Below are 13,905 nucleotides of genomic sequence, written 5' to 3' on the forward strand. Positions count from 1 at the left end.
GAACGACGATTTCAAGAAAGACGTATTAATTATATACCGTACACAGATCGCATGTTTTACATGCAATATCATTTGCTATTCTCTAAAAACTCTAACCTCTCTATTTTCTCACCGAGCAACTCGACTAACGTCGCGTGTTCTTTTTTTTGCTTTTCGAGCTCGCGTTCGATATCGATGGTTTTATAGTGCATTTCGCTGGCGGATTTTTCCGATTCTTTTCTTTTTATGTCCGCTCTGATGAGCCTATTAGATGCTTCTTTGAGTTTGTGTTTGAGCGCTTGAATGACGACGTTGGCGGTTTGGTTCGTGTCGGATTCTGTGCCGAATTCGAAACCATCTTCCGCAACGTATTCTTCTTCCTCTTCTTCTCGTTCTCTTCGCATTCCTTCCATACTGTTATAACTCTGAACACCACCACCACCAAATTTCACGCTCGCTTCTAACTCGTTCCTCGTATCCACCAGCTGCGCTTTTATAACTTTCTCCCTTTCTCTCAATTCCGACTCTTGAATCCTTGCGCGTTGCAACTGCTTCTCCATCGACGCGCACTGATTTCTTAAATCTCCCTCCCTCTCTCGCATTTCGTGCATTAACGTTTGCGTCTCTTTGACAACCTCCAACGCTTCTCTCCTCTTCGTATCTAACGCGTCCACCTCGTCGACTTTCAATTTCAGCGAATTAAAAAGCATCTCGTATTTTTTCTTCTCCTCGAGTAAACTTCTTCTTGTTTTCGCAACTTCGTCTTCCATCTCCTTCCTTTTCCTCTCCGCTTCCGCGCGAGACTCTTTCAATCGATGCTCCTCTTCGTCTCTTCTCTCCGACTCTCTCGTCTTCTCCTCGTTGACAATTTCCATCTGCTTAATCAGTGGCGCAATTGATTCAGCTCTCATTGCTTCTGCCGTCGTCAACTCTTCCTCGCATTGCCTCGCTCGACTCTCCGCCATCCTCGTCTCTCGTCTCAACTGGTCCTGTTCCTTCCCGTGCCGACTCTCCATCGCGTTCATGGATTCCTCCAATTCTTTTATTCTCGTCTCCAAATCTTTTCCTCTCTCTTTCTCTTGCTTCAATTCTCTCCTCAAAATGTCCATCTCGCTGTTCTGATCTCCACCTCCTTCCGACGAAGTTGGATTCTTGCTCAGCTCCTCTTCGAAGCGCTTCTTCATCGCGTGTTCCTTCCTTTGAAACTCCACCCGTAACTGCTCGCTGAACTGCCTCGCGCGTCTCAACTCTTCCTGCCGTTCCCGCGCAGAAACTTTCAAGTTTTCAATCTCTCCATCTTGTCTTTGTCTCACTCTCTCCAGTCGTTCGCGTTCGTTCATCTCCTCCGCGAGTTTCAACTCGTTCGTTTGCAAGCTCGCTTGCAGTTGATGCATTCTCGATTTCAGAGCTTTCACGCGTTCCTCTTCTTCCTCGTTCAAATACTCTTTGCCATCTTCTCCTCCTACCAAAAGCTTCAAATTCTCCGCCCTGAGCTTTTCCAAGTCCTCCTCTAACTCTATTTCTTCTACCGCCTCTTCTTCTTCTCTGTGAGTATATCCGCGTTTTGATTCGCCGTAATCATCAGTATTATCGTTCTCTTGCTGCAACGCGGTGTTAATCACCGTCAACGTTTGCGCTTTTTTGGTCAGTTTTGTGATTTCTTTTTTTAAAAGCGCCTCCTCCTCCTCACCGCCGCCGTCGCCAAAGGCGCGATTACCATCGTCGTCGTCTGCTTTTGCGCGCTCCATTGTATCTCTGATTTCTCACGATTTTTCCATCACACATCTCATTAATATCTTCATTAGATTTACGAAGAAGAAGAGCGTTTCACGCGTTTGAGAGGGAAGAAGAAGAAAGCTAAGAAAAAAAAGAAAAAGAAGAATCAGACACCATGCCAGCGACGACGAGACGGCAACGGGCGAGCAAAACGGTCCACATGTTTGACCTTCCGAGAGAAACGTTGGTTGTCATTCTCGAGTCTCCTGTATTAACGGCGGTGGATTTGGCAAGATTCGCGTGCGTTTCCAAGAAGGAAAACAGTAAACAGTTGGCGATGGAAGCGGCCAAAAATCGGGTCCTAAAAGCGTGGCCGGAAAGTGAGCTGAATTATAAGCGAAACGACGACCAAGTGTATGTTAAACCGAGCGAAGGAAAAGGGAACTTGGCTCGGTATGAGTGTTATTTCGTCGATAGGTACATCGAAGTAGCAGACAAACGAACTTTGCCGCCCTTGAATCGTGATCCCAAAGACAACAAAGGCGACGACGACGAGGACGGGAAGGAAGCAGAAGTCTTTGGGAAAGACAAAGAGACGTGGTTGGACGCGTTGCGATTTTTGGACGGGAAGCTCGCGGAGGAGCGAGAGCGAGAGAAACGACGCGCGCAGTTACGAAAGAAAGGGTTGTTGTTAGAGCGAGATGACGATTGCGCAGATTTGAAGCAACAACGGAGAGCAATTCAGGACAAAAAGTATCGGATGAATTGGATGACAACGACGTGTACGCACAGAGACGGGAGAACCGAGATTTGGGGGACGGAATACTTATGCGACGAATTTTGGATCGGCTCGACGAAGATGAAAGCTCGAGCGAATGAGGTTTTTATCGGCGAGGACCGGCTTTTATATTTCAAGCGGTTCCAGTCGTCCGCGTTGCAATCAAAGAGGATTCGAAGCTTGCACGAGAAACACGGGAAATTGATTGCGCCTGACTTTCATTGGTGCGCCAAGCAGGCGAGAAAAGTTTTGTGGGTCGCGATTGGGACCAATCACGCGGTGATGTTGATGGAAAGCGGAGAGGTGTATACGTTTGGAAAGAATAAGCATGGGGAGCTGGGGTTCGCGAATACAGTCACCGAAATAGAAGTTGACGATTTTAGCGAGAGAGGAAACGACGATATGATGGTGGACGGTAACGATACGAAACCGACGAGACGGACGAAAATTTTGAAAAGGACGACGTTCGAGTATCGGACGCCGAGGTTGTTAGGTTTTATCAGAGAGGAAGGCGAGAAGAACGATAGCAGTAAAGGCACTTCCGCGCATCCAGACAGTCCGGATTATATTTCTAGACGGTGTCGTTTCGTTTCTGCGAAGAAACACACGTCCATGGTGACCACCGTGGATGGTTTGGTTTTTGGTTTTGGTAAAAACGATCGCGGTCAATTAGGTATTGGAAATAACTTCATGCAATACCAGCCGAGGAAAATAACCACTTTTCCGAGAGTTCCCGTAAGGATGGGGTGGGGTGGGGTAGGGGTAGTTGAAACAGAAGAGATGAAGATAAAAAAAGCGGTGTGTTGCGGCGACCATAGCGTAGCTCTATCCACGTGTGGCTTGGTTTTTGCGTTCGGATCGAACCAACACTTCGCCTGCGGTGCAACTTTTCCGGTGCACGTGTTCTCGCAATTAAGGAAAGACCAGTGGTACCCGCGGAGAATTGCTCTGACCTGGTGCGACAATCCACCTCGAAACGATCAAGGGAAAATCCTCGCGTGTGAAAGAGAATGGTTTCGCGAGAATGGACTCGGAACAGTTATAAAAGATATCACGACGGGTTGGAGCGAACATGAACGTTTGGAAATAGACGAAAAAGGCGATCCCGACGAATATGGCGTAAACAACCTAGAGTTGTCGGAAGAATTAGAATACCTCATCGAAGTGGAGGCCGATGTTGTTCCGAGGGATGAAGATTTAGATTCAGAAATTAACGACATCGACGACGAGGTAGTTTACAGCATCTTGGCGGAAGATATCTCTGGCGGCCAAATGCACACGGTGATTTTGGACCGCTCTGGTATCGTTTGGACGGTTGGAAAAAATATAAAGGGTGCGTGCGGCCGGCCGATACCGCCTCATCATCACATTGAACATTGGGAAGACCAGCTCATGAATACGCCTAGTTTGATTAATTTTGTCGCAAAGCCGGTGATTATGCCGACGTACACGGATGAGGAAACGGGCGAGAGACGCGTCGTGAGAATGGCGGAGATTCACAGCGGGAGATACCATCTCGGAGCAGTCGCGGAGAAAACTGGATGGTTCTACGGGTGGGGCTCCAGCGAAAATGGTGAGTTAGGCTGGGCAGTAGGCGAACAACAATGCGACCCTAAAACAGATAAAATAAACAATATCTTCCGCATGAGACGTTTCCCCGAACGACGGACGGCATTCTAAAAAGCGCTTTTGAGTCTTACATCACACATGGCATCATCATCGAAAGGGGCTTCTTTGACGCATTGGAATATATTGCGCTCGCAAACACGTCCCTAGAACACTGGATGCGATGTGACACAACGTGACTGGGATCAAAATATTAGATTTATTTTTTACCGAACGAATTACCCGACGTCTTATACCTTAATCTTCTTTCTTCTCCGCTCCGTTCGTTCCAGAACCTTCGGCTAAGGAGCACATCAACCCTCCAGATAAGAGCAAACCGCCGCCGAGATATCCCAACGGTCCGAGCACTTCGCCTAAAAATACCCCTCCCAACAATGCTGCGAACAACGGTTCGCCGGATAAAATCACTTGCGTCTCCGAAGCCGAAACCGATTCTTGTCCTTTCGCTTGCACGACATCCGCCAAGTAACCACCGACGATCGCCGAAAATGCAATCAACAACCAAATGATGGGGTCCTTCCACCCGGCAAACGGCGTCGTCGTCGTCATTCCTACTCTGTGTAATGCGAAATCGGTGAACCCCCACGCGGAATACATAAACGCCAGAAAGAAGGATTTCCACGCCTGCAACTGAGACCCGTCCAACCCAAGTTTCGTGAACGCGCCGATGCGAAACACGTACAGAGAGTACGTCAACGCTCCACCTAAAGCGATCAAATCGCCGATATTCACCGCATTTAATCCTTTCGGAATCACCGAACCGACCAACTCCACAGACTGCCCTCCCCCCGGATCCATTCCTAACGTCACCACCCCGACTAACGCGACGAGGCACCCTGCCCAAACCAACTTCTTCACCGTCTCCCCGAAGAACGTTTCAATAAACGGTGTAAACGCAATTGACGCTTGCGTTAAAAACGACACTCTCGTGGCTTCTGTGAACAACAAAGCGACGTTGCAGCACCCTTGCGCGAGAAAATTCCACGTCGCCAACTCCAACGCCGCCGACCAAAACTCGTTGTTCAGTTTCACCTCGCCGCTTTTGTTCTTCTTGAAAGAATCTAACAACTGAGGCACGAAACACAACAGAACCATAAACCCTCTAATCATACCTAACGTCCCAACCGACGGTGGACCGGCTCTCACGAAGACCATTTTCAACGACACGCACAAACCGCCGTAGGACAACGCGACTAAACCGAGAAGGAAGCGACCGGCGTTTTTGGAAAGTTCGATCGATTTCAGTCGCGTCACCCACGATCCTCCTTCCGACGACGTACTCGAAGACGACATGACGATATTCTTGTTGCCGCCGCTATTCTTGCCTCCAGACGAGGACCTCACCACGAGGATACTGCTCCTACTTTTACTCCTCCTCGTAGTCGTATTATTCTGCTTATTTTGCCCGAGCACGAAGGCACTTTTTCTGGCCGCCTTTCTACTCGCCGACGACAAAAAACAAGAAGCAGAAGAAGCCGCGAACGAGGACGGCGCGACGACGCGTTTAAAGGTGGTGGTACTGGTGGTGGTGAGTATCGCTCGTCTGCGCTGCTGCTGCAGATGCGCAGTTTTCGACACCACCACCACGCCGCCGCTGCTCGAAGTCATCATCATCATCATATCTATCCGTTAAAAATGAGGAGAGTCGTTAAAGAAAAATTTCCAACGTCTTCTTCCCTTTATACACTCGTATAAATAAAACGAATCGAAGAACGCTTTTTCAAACGCCTCTCTCAATCTCTCTCAATCTCTCTCTTTCTGTTTTTGCGCGCGAAAAGAAGAAAGAATTCTGGTTTCGTGGCCGCAGAGAAAGAAAGAAAGAAAGAAAACAAAGCGATGGATGATGAAAAGTGAGGAAAGGAAAGAAAACTTCAAAAAAAGAGTATTACAAGAGAGTTTTTTTTCTCCTCTTTTTTGGGCTTTTGGTGGTCAAAACACTTGACTGCAAAATTTTTCGCAGACTCATTTTTTCGCAAAATGACGATGAGAGAAAATTTCGAGTTTTGTGTTTTTTGTCCTCTTTGAGAGTTTCTCTCGTTTTTCTTTCGAGGAGTGTGAGTCAGCATTTTCTTCATACTCTAATAATATCACACAGCTGTACAAAACACCTACGCACGCGTATACTCTAATAATACGAACAGCTTATAATACCGCTACATAATAGAACAAGTAACACACCATGGGCAGAATTTCCTTAGACTTTTTGAGACGCAAATCCCACGACGACAACGACGACAACAACTCTTCCGAGACTGTGATGCCGGGATATTTACGAGCGATGCACGATTTCCCTACCAAAGACTCCAAAAACGACATCGGGTTACTGATCTCTCACAAGAAAGATCGCCTGAGCATGGACGAGGCGAGAGAGAAAGTACCCGTGCAGAAGAAAACAGAGGAAGAAAAACAAACGACAAAAACTCCCGTTCAACCACCGAGAAAAAGCGCGGAGTTGGAGAGGCAAGACAGCGCGAACGTGAGGAAGGTGCAGGTTTTGTAAGACAGAGGTTTTTCCCCTGTGACACGTCAGCTTTCTTCGGGTTCGCGCGAGATGATGCGCTTTTTACCATAATACGTTCAAAAGCGCATCGATCGAGACAGTTTCTTGTTTCTCCACAAATCCGTGTGCTTGCTCTCTCTTATTAATAATAGCTTTGTACATATGTAATCGGAAGAAGAAGAAGAAGAAGAAGAAGAAGAAGAAGAGTACTACTAATATTATTATTATTATTATTCAAAACGTCACTCTATTGAATCCAAACGCGAAGAAGACGAGAGACTGCGCGATGAGAAACAAAGAGTAATGGACGAGCTGGTGTTGGAGTATTCCGTAGACGCCGCAAAAAAGGAAGAAAGATCCCATCGAGAGCTCTTTGAAATAGATTTTTCTGCGCGCTTTAGGCGTCGTCGACGTCGACGACGACGACGAGAACATGTTGCCCAATTTTTTCGTAACCACCCATTCGTGCGCGTCGGACAACTCGAACAAGCCGGATATCATGGCTGACAGTTTCACGACACACATCGCGTTTTCAAACAGAACAAACGCGACTGATGTTTTCCAACCTTCTTTGGTGAACACGACAGTACTCATCGTCACGAGAACTGGAGTGTAAACTAACGCCCAAAATGGGATTGGTATTTCCGGGCTTATCGCGCACAAAGGCACAAGAAGACAGTACAGGAAGAAACTGACGATGTGCGCTGCAAACATTCTCGCACCAAAGAAAAACACGATCAAATAGACTTTTTTTGCCAACGAGACGCCGTTGGACTCTAAAATCGTTTTTGTCGCTTTCCTCCACAGTTGCATCGGGCCGCAGCTCCAGCGGTGTTGTTGCTTTCGATAGGCGTCGTATTCAGCCGGAATCTCGTTATCGCACGTGATATCGTTCAAGAAAATAAACTTCCACCCTCTTAAATACGCGCGTAAACTCAAATCCATATCCTCCACGGTCGTGCGAAAGTTCCAACCGCCGGCGTCGACGATACATTTTCTCCTCCAAACGCCAGCCGTGCCGTTAAAGTTGAAGAATAATCCGGCGGAGCATCGCGCGTACTGTTCGCAAAGCATGTGGTACGACAAGGAAATTTCTTGGACTCTGGTCAAAACGGTTTCTTTCGCGTTCGTAAACGTCCATCGCGTCTGAACGAAACCGACGTCTTCGTTTTCCATCAACCAAGGGACGGTATTGAACAGAAAATCGCTATCAGGATCAAAGTCCGCATCAAAAACAGCGACGTAATCGTAGTTTTCAATCAAATCCATGGCGTCTAACATCGAACCAGCTTTATAACCTTTCCTGTTTTCTCGGCACACGTATTGGATGTTGACGCCTCGACTCATCCATCGATGCACCGCGCTTTGCGCAATCTCTCGAGCCTCCAACTCCGTGGAGTCGTCTAAAACTTGCACCATGAAGTGCTCTCTTGGCCATTTCATGCGACACGCGGCGTTGATGATATCTTCGCAACAGGCGGTTTCGTTAAACATTGGGAGTTGGACGACGACGTTTGGGATGGTTGAATAATACTCCGCGCCCGGCGGCAAAAACGACGAATGTGAACTTTGTTGCATTTCCTCCATCGAATACGACGGCACTCGTTTCCCGCTCGGCCGCTTAAATCTGTCCAAATAGTCTTTTCTCGACAAATACTTCCAATAAAACGCGACGTATAAATGAAACGCCCGATCTGCCGCGACTAAAGCGGATAAGAACGCCGTAAATCCAACGATAACTTTCAACACGGGATTAAAAAACGCGACGCGTATATCGTCCGCGGTCACCAACGCCCAGTAAAAAGATTCCGAGGAGATGGACGGAAACGACGATACTGATGCCTTCTCAATCTCCTCATCTCCTCTCTCACCACCACTTGCGAGCAACGAAAACGCGGACATCCCCCTCGCGCGCGGATGGCGGCCAAAAATCACCTCCATCCGGTGCAAAACCACCACCAAACAAAACACGAAAACGCACAAAATGAAGCACGTCGTCGAGAGCGGCGATTTCTTCTTTTTCTGCGTTCTCGCGTGGTATAAAGATCGCGGGGATTTGCAATCGTACCGCGGAGAGAGCAAGACCCCCGAGGAGGATGCCGAGGTCCCCGTCAGCGGCGTGCTTTGGCTTCGAAACATTTTTACGCTCTCGCCTTTTTCTTCAAAAACAACGCAAACAGTTTGTTCTTCGCGCTGCTCGTTCTCGACGACGACGACGACGAGAGAATGCTCGCAAAACACCACAACGCGGGAAAGAACGAACGAACGACGAGTCTGAGACGATGATCGTATCTCTCTCGCGCTCGTCGTTCTCTTAGAAGAGAGAGAGAAGAAGATGTGACGAGAAAAATGTGAGAAAATCCTTCCTCTCGTATTTTTTTTTGTAAAACAACGAGGTTTCGTCTCGGATGTACTAAAAAAAAAGATGTCGATTGTGAATGTGTAGTTTCATGTATATACATCACGATTCTGAGGTGCTACTGATGACATCTCTCTCTCTCTCTTTCTCTCGCTCATTCTCTCTCTCTTCTACATCGGAATCAAATCTTTGGACAAATACTTCATGAACCCGAACGCTTTGAACCGCCGCTCGCCGATGAGTTTGAACAACTTGTCGTCGCTAATCACGAACTGTTTCTTCTCTGGATCCTTCAAATTCTTCTCCTTAAAGTATGCCCACATCTGGCTCGTCAACTGCGCGCGAGTTATGGTCTCTTGCCCGTTTAAAAAAGTTTTCAACTTTTCCGAACACTTGTACGGTTTCTTAAACCCGCTGTTTTCGCTCCTCTCTTTTTTCTCCTTCTCGGCTTTCGCCTTCAACTTGTTCAATTCCGTATCGCTCATCGGCACGTACTTCTCCATCTCCTTTTCGTATCGCTTCTTATCTTTCTCCGCCATTTCGTTGTACATCTCCTTCCCTTTCTCGCTTAAATTTTGCCACCTTTGCCCCAACTTCTTCCCGCATTCGCCGAACGAAATCCCCGGAAACTCTTTCACGATTTTCTCGCGGTTGTGCGACACGAAGCACATGTACGGGCCTTGCGGACCTTTCGGTTTGTTCGGATCTTTCATTTCCTTTGTCGAAGACGTCGTAGATTTACCACCCGATCCCGTCCTCTTTTGTTGTTTCTTCTTCGAAGGGTTCGTATCGCCCCTCGTCGTTCGTTTCGCGCTGTGGTAATGCGTACCTCTCTCCGCGTCCGAAACGTCTTCTTCATCCTCTTCGGACTCTTCCTCTTCCTCCTCCGAATCTGCTTCTTTTAATTCTTTCTCTTTCTCTTCCTCCTCCCTCTTGAGGATCATTTCCGTGCTCGTCCACGGTTCTCCACGTTTCGCTTTCGCGTGTCCGAAGTGGCTCTCGTCCAAGTGCGCTTGCACCATCGCCCTGATGAATTTTTTCTTCGTTTGTTTAATCAATCCATCCCGTCCTTCCCCGTTGGACAGTTTCGATTCCAATTCCTCGACGATGGATGCGATGGTGAGTAAATCTAAGTTTAAATCTTTCTTGGAGAAAATTTCGGCGAGAGATTTCGCGATGGCGAGTTCCAGAGGGTCGTTTTTTAGCGTCATTATTCGAAGCTTTCTTTTGATGCGCTAAATGCGCTCGTTTGTGATGCGTTTACAGAGCGTATTGAGAGCGTTTTGTGGGGGAATTTGCTTCATTAATTGACCAAAACATGTTCGTGCATTTTCCACCGCAACAAAGTGTGTTTGTTGTTCCAACTCAGAACGCTTCGAGAAGACAAAGAGGAGGAAAAGGAGGAGGTTTTGTTGTCGCCGCTGCTGCTCCCGACTCGTATCGATTCCCCAGATGTTCTTCTGCTCGTCCTTTTCGCGCGAGGAGGAGGAGTTCTTCTTCTTCTTCTTCTTCTTCTTTGCAAAATTTCATCGGGCTGGCGGCGACGGCTTCAAATGACATCGTCAGAGCTGATGAAGAAGAAGAAGACGATGAAGCGCTGATCGATTTACTCCTCTCGAAGAAGAAGAAAAAGGGAACAACAAAAACAACAACAATTGAGGAAAGAAGAGGAGGAAATGGAGGAGGAGGAGACACGACGAGTTCGAATGAATTTGAAAAGTGCGTGGACGAGAACTTGATGAAGTTGACGACGCTGTTTTTCGACCGACTGTTGACGAGGATAGAAGAGAAAATGGCGAACGGGGATAAAAAAGAAGCGGAGGAGTTGGACGAGTTAGCGCAGAGTGCTCTGGTGGTGGTCGAGTCGAGAGCGACGTTTGAACGCGCCAGCGAGGTTGGGTTCCCGGAGACTTTGCGGGATTCGATAGCAGCGCACGAAGCGACGCTGAAGAAACAGTTGGAGGATGGAAGCGGCGGCGAGAGTAGCAAAGACGATAATACGTTGGAAACGTATTCGATTGAAACACAAGTTAAACAACGCTGGGCGGCGTTGACGAAAGCGATGGAAGAAACTGGAACAGAGAATGCGCTCTCGCAGAAAATGATGAATCGAGAGCGGGCGAAATCGAGCGCGACTGAACTCATCGGACGCGCAAAATTAAACACCGAAGAAGCTAAAACGCTCTTTACGACCGCGGTGCCTCCGGAAAGGAGAATTATAGAGTTTTTGTTGGAGTATGAACCTGGACCGGAGCGGTCTCAGCTTTTAACCGACGCGTTGACGCCTCCGGACGAGGAGGATTTGAAGGAAATGGAAGAGAACGAAGAGGTGGAGGTGGTGAGCACAACCCCGGCGAAACTTTCGTGCGCTTTGGAGGTGTACTTGAAGGAAGTGATTGATAATAGCAGTAAGAGTAGTAGTAGTAATAATAGTAGCGGTAGTGACAGCGCGGTTGGTGACGACGATGACGAAGTGATGCGCGTGCGTGCGCTCGCGGAGGAAGTAAAAGAAAGATTGTAGTAAAGTTGAAAATTTTGTATTGCAAAAGATGTATTTCTTGTGTGTTTGTCAAATGTTGTCATCATCTGACTTCTAAATTAATTTGCGGCGATTCCATGGAGAACGGAATCGACGACAAAGGAACAACAGAAGTATCAACGATACTAGCACTGCTATTCTTCCTCGAACCATCACCTCTTCCTCTGTTTGCTTTCCTCTCGAGCGCGCGTAAAAGCTTCCCGACCACGTCTAATTTGTTTATATCCGAACCGCCGCCAAAGCTTTGCTTCGCGAGCAAAAAGCCTACAAGCATTGGGACCACGAAGGTTTTCATCGCCATTCCTAATTCTTTTCGCATTCTAAATCCGACTTGTTTCTCGTGAACGACGTCTTCGAGCATGTCTTGGTCTCTTCGATTAAAGCCACCGGAATCTTGTTCGATAAACTTCGTCTCTCGAACTCGTTGAAACGCGCGGAACCCGCGAATCATAGGCTTCACGACGGACCACATACCGTGTCTCACCGCGAGTCTCGCGACGTCGTGTTGCACGTGCTGCTCTTCAAAGTGAATGAGCGTACATCTTGCCGCGGTGTACGGCTTTAAGCCGCGCACTTCATCCTCGTTCTCGAAATCAGGAACGGCTTCGATTTTCCACGCCGAGTAATACGGATCGACGCGCAAAACTCTTTTCGATTTTGGAACGTTCGGATGACTCATCCCTTTCGTGATGGAGAAGTACACGCTCTTATTATTCTTACTGGTAGAAGGGGACAAAAAATCTGCGGCCGATCTCATCCCTCCTCCTTTCATCGGCGTCGTCGGCGGCGTCAAATCGTCAAACATTTGATTCGCGGGACTTTTCTGTTTCTCCGTCCACGTGCGTCGAGAAAAGACGTAATCGCGATTCGAAATCACCGGTAACTTCCGCTCCCAATACACGAGATCCGCACCAGTGTTCACGTCTCTTTCGATGATTTCTGATTTTATGAGTAAAGGATCCCACGCTTTTCTAGTTTGGTCCGAGTTGAAGAAATCGCACAACTCTTCCGGCGTGCAGTTTTGAAACGTCGATTTCGAGAGGTATTCCGTCCCACCGTACGGGAGAATGTGACGCCAAGCGACGTACGTGCTCCCGGTTTCTTTATCTTCTTTGCGCATCATCTCCTGCCACTCGCCGTAATCGCACTTTGGTACCTGTTCGTCTTCAAAAAACCTAGGGTTATCGTTGTTGTTTTTCTGGTTCTTCTTCGCCGCGGCGGAGAGTTCGCCCGTGGCTAATCGGTCTCGAAACTTTTCGTAATCTAATTTTTGTACAACGTCCGGATTATCCACCCCGGCACCTTTAAACGTCGTTCGCTCGTTCGCGACGTCAAAGAAAGCCTCTTGGTGCGAGTGTTTCCTGGACTCTTTCACGAACAAACCAAGCATGGACCCTCGTCTCGGCAAGTTACCCTTGGGCGCCGCCTTTGGCGAAGGAGAAGACGCCGCTCTGTTCTGTTCCTCGCCTTCATCATCTTCGCCGCTGATTTCTTGCACGTCCGTCGTTTTGCTGCTCGAATTATTGTTGTTATTATTATTATTGTTCTCCTCCACAATTTTTTCCAACCGTCTTCGCGCGCCGGCGGTAGTATTACCGGCGTCGATATTCTCGGAGCGCTCCCCCGAACCTCCTTCTCCTTCCCGTTCTCTTTGCTGAAGAGACTGTTGTTCTTGTTGTTGTTGCTGCTGCTGTTGTTGATTCAGCCGTCGCCTTAACTCTCTCTGTCTTCTCAATCGTCTCTTAAACACTCTGCGTTTCACCGCCTTCATCAATTCTCTCGCAAACACGAGCGAACTGAGCGTAAACCAAATCGATTTCACGGAGTTCGCGGACACGTTCTGCCTCGACGACTTCACCGCTTCTTTCAAAATAATCGCCAATCTCGAAAAATCGTACCTCATCCCGAGCAAGACGACTAAAAGTAACGTCAAAACGAAGCTACACGAGGCGAACACCATAAAATACATCGACACGCTTTGTTGATGATTTTGTCCAAAATGTCCTCCTCCAAAAAACATCCATCGGTTCCAAAACGTATTCAACGACTGCTCGATTTCCTCTTTCGACGGTAACGTAAACCCGGCGACGGACATGAGCATGGCGCCTAAATCCGTAGGGTTGAACGATTCCCCGTGGGAGAACCACTCTTCGTCGCGCGAGCGTCGTCGTTTCTGCGTTTCTCGCGCGTGGAGGTGTTCCAGCCAACGGACTGCCATTTTTATTCTTTTTGTTGTGCTTCTTCTTCTTCTTCGGTTGGGAGTTTTTCTTCCGTTGGTTCTTTACTTTCGTGGGTTTCGGTCAAAAATTAGGGAGGATCTTTTTCTCTCTCTGGCGAGATGATTCAGAGAGTGTTTGGGATGTATTCTTTCGAGTGCTGATACTCTTTCGTTCACGTCGTCGCAAAGC

The 13,905-nt window shown here is 47.9% G+C and overlaps 8 protein-coding genes across 8 annotated transcripts; 3 read left to right on the top strand and 5 right to left on the bottom strand.

The window, feature by feature from the left end:
* Nucleotides 1–68: 68 nt before the first annotated feature.
* On the bottom strand, nt 69–1,727 carry Bathy06g01180 (unknown protein; the record flags this gene model as incomplete). Its single annotated transcript, XM_007512418.1, has 1 exon — nt 69–1,727. One exon carries the CDS (start codon nt 1,725–1,727, stop codon nt 69–71), a length of 1,659 nt encoding a protein of 552 aa, XP_007512480.1.
* A 188-nt stretch (nt 1,728–1,915) lies between these two features.
* Bathy06g01190 (unknown protein) lies at nt 1,916–4,153 on the top strand (the record flags this gene model as incomplete). The annotated part of the gene is made up of 1 exon (XM_007512476.1): nt 1,916–4,153. One exon carries the CDS (start codon nt 1,916–1,918, stop codon nt 4,151–4,153), a length of 2,238 nt encoding a protein of 745 aa, XP_007512538.1.
* A 183-nt stretch (nt 4,154–4,336) lies between these two features.
* Nucleotides 4,337–5,719, bottom strand: Bathy06g01200 (Drug/Metabolite transporter superfamily; the record flags this gene model as incomplete). Its single annotated transcript, XM_007512677.1, has 1 exon — nt 4,337–5,719. One exon carries the CDS (start codon nt 5,717–5,719, stop codon nt 4,337–4,339), a length of 1,383 nt encoding a protein of 460 aa, XP_007512739.1.
* Nucleotides 5,720–6,278: 559 nt separating this feature from the next.
* Bathy06g01210 (unknown protein) lies at nt 6,279–6,599 on the top strand (the record flags this gene model as incomplete). The annotated part of the gene is made up of 1 exon (XM_007512415.1): nt 6,279–6,599. One exon carries the CDS (start codon nt 6,279–6,281, stop codon nt 6,597–6,599), a length of 321 nt encoding a protein of 106 aa, XP_007512477.1.
* A 234-nt stretch (nt 6,600–6,833) lies between these two features.
* On the bottom strand, nt 6,834–8,738 carry Bathy06g01220 (predicted protein; the record flags this gene model as incomplete). Its single annotated transcript, XM_007512432.1, has 1 exon — nt 6,834–8,738. The coding sequence occupies one exon, from the start codon at nt 8,736–8,738 to the stop codon at nt 6,834–6,836; it is 1,905 nt and encodes a 634-aa protein (XP_007512494.1).
* A 390-nt stretch (nt 8,739–9,128) lies between these two features.
* On the bottom strand, nt 9,129–10,169 carry Bathy06g01230 (nucleosome binding protein; the record flags this gene model as incomplete). The annotated part of the gene is made up of 1 exon (XM_007512555.1): nt 9,129–10,169. One exon carries the CDS (start codon nt 10,167–10,169, stop codon nt 9,129–9,131), a length of 1,041 nt encoding a protein of 346 aa, XP_007512617.1.
* Nucleotides 10,170–10,276: 107 nt separating this feature from the next.
* Nucleotides 10,277–11,479, top strand: Bathy06g01240 (predicted protein; the record flags this gene model as incomplete). Its single annotated transcript, XM_007512433.1, has 1 exon — nt 10,277–11,479. One exon carries the CDS (start codon nt 10,277–10,279, stop codon nt 11,477–11,479), a length of 1,203 nt encoding a protein of 400 aa, XP_007512495.1.
* A 61-nt stretch (nt 11,480–11,540) lies between these two features.
* On the bottom strand, nt 11,541–13,715 carry Bathy06g01250 (predicted protein; the record flags this gene model as incomplete). The annotated part of the gene is made up of 1 exon (XM_007512471.1): nt 11,541–13,715. One exon carries the CDS (start codon nt 13,713–13,715, stop codon nt 11,541–11,543), a length of 2,175 nt encoding a protein of 724 aa, XP_007512533.1.
* Between the last annotated feature and the right edge of the window lie 190 nt (nt 13,716–13,905).

The sequence above is a fragment of the Bathycoccus prasinos genome (genome assembly GCF_002220235.1).
Source record: "Bathycoccus prasinos genomic : Chromosome_6".
Classification (NCBI taxonomy): domain Eukaryota; kingdom Viridiplantae; phylum Chlorophyta; class Mamiellophyceae; order Mamiellales; family Bathycoccaceae; genus Bathycoccus; species Bathycoccus prasinos.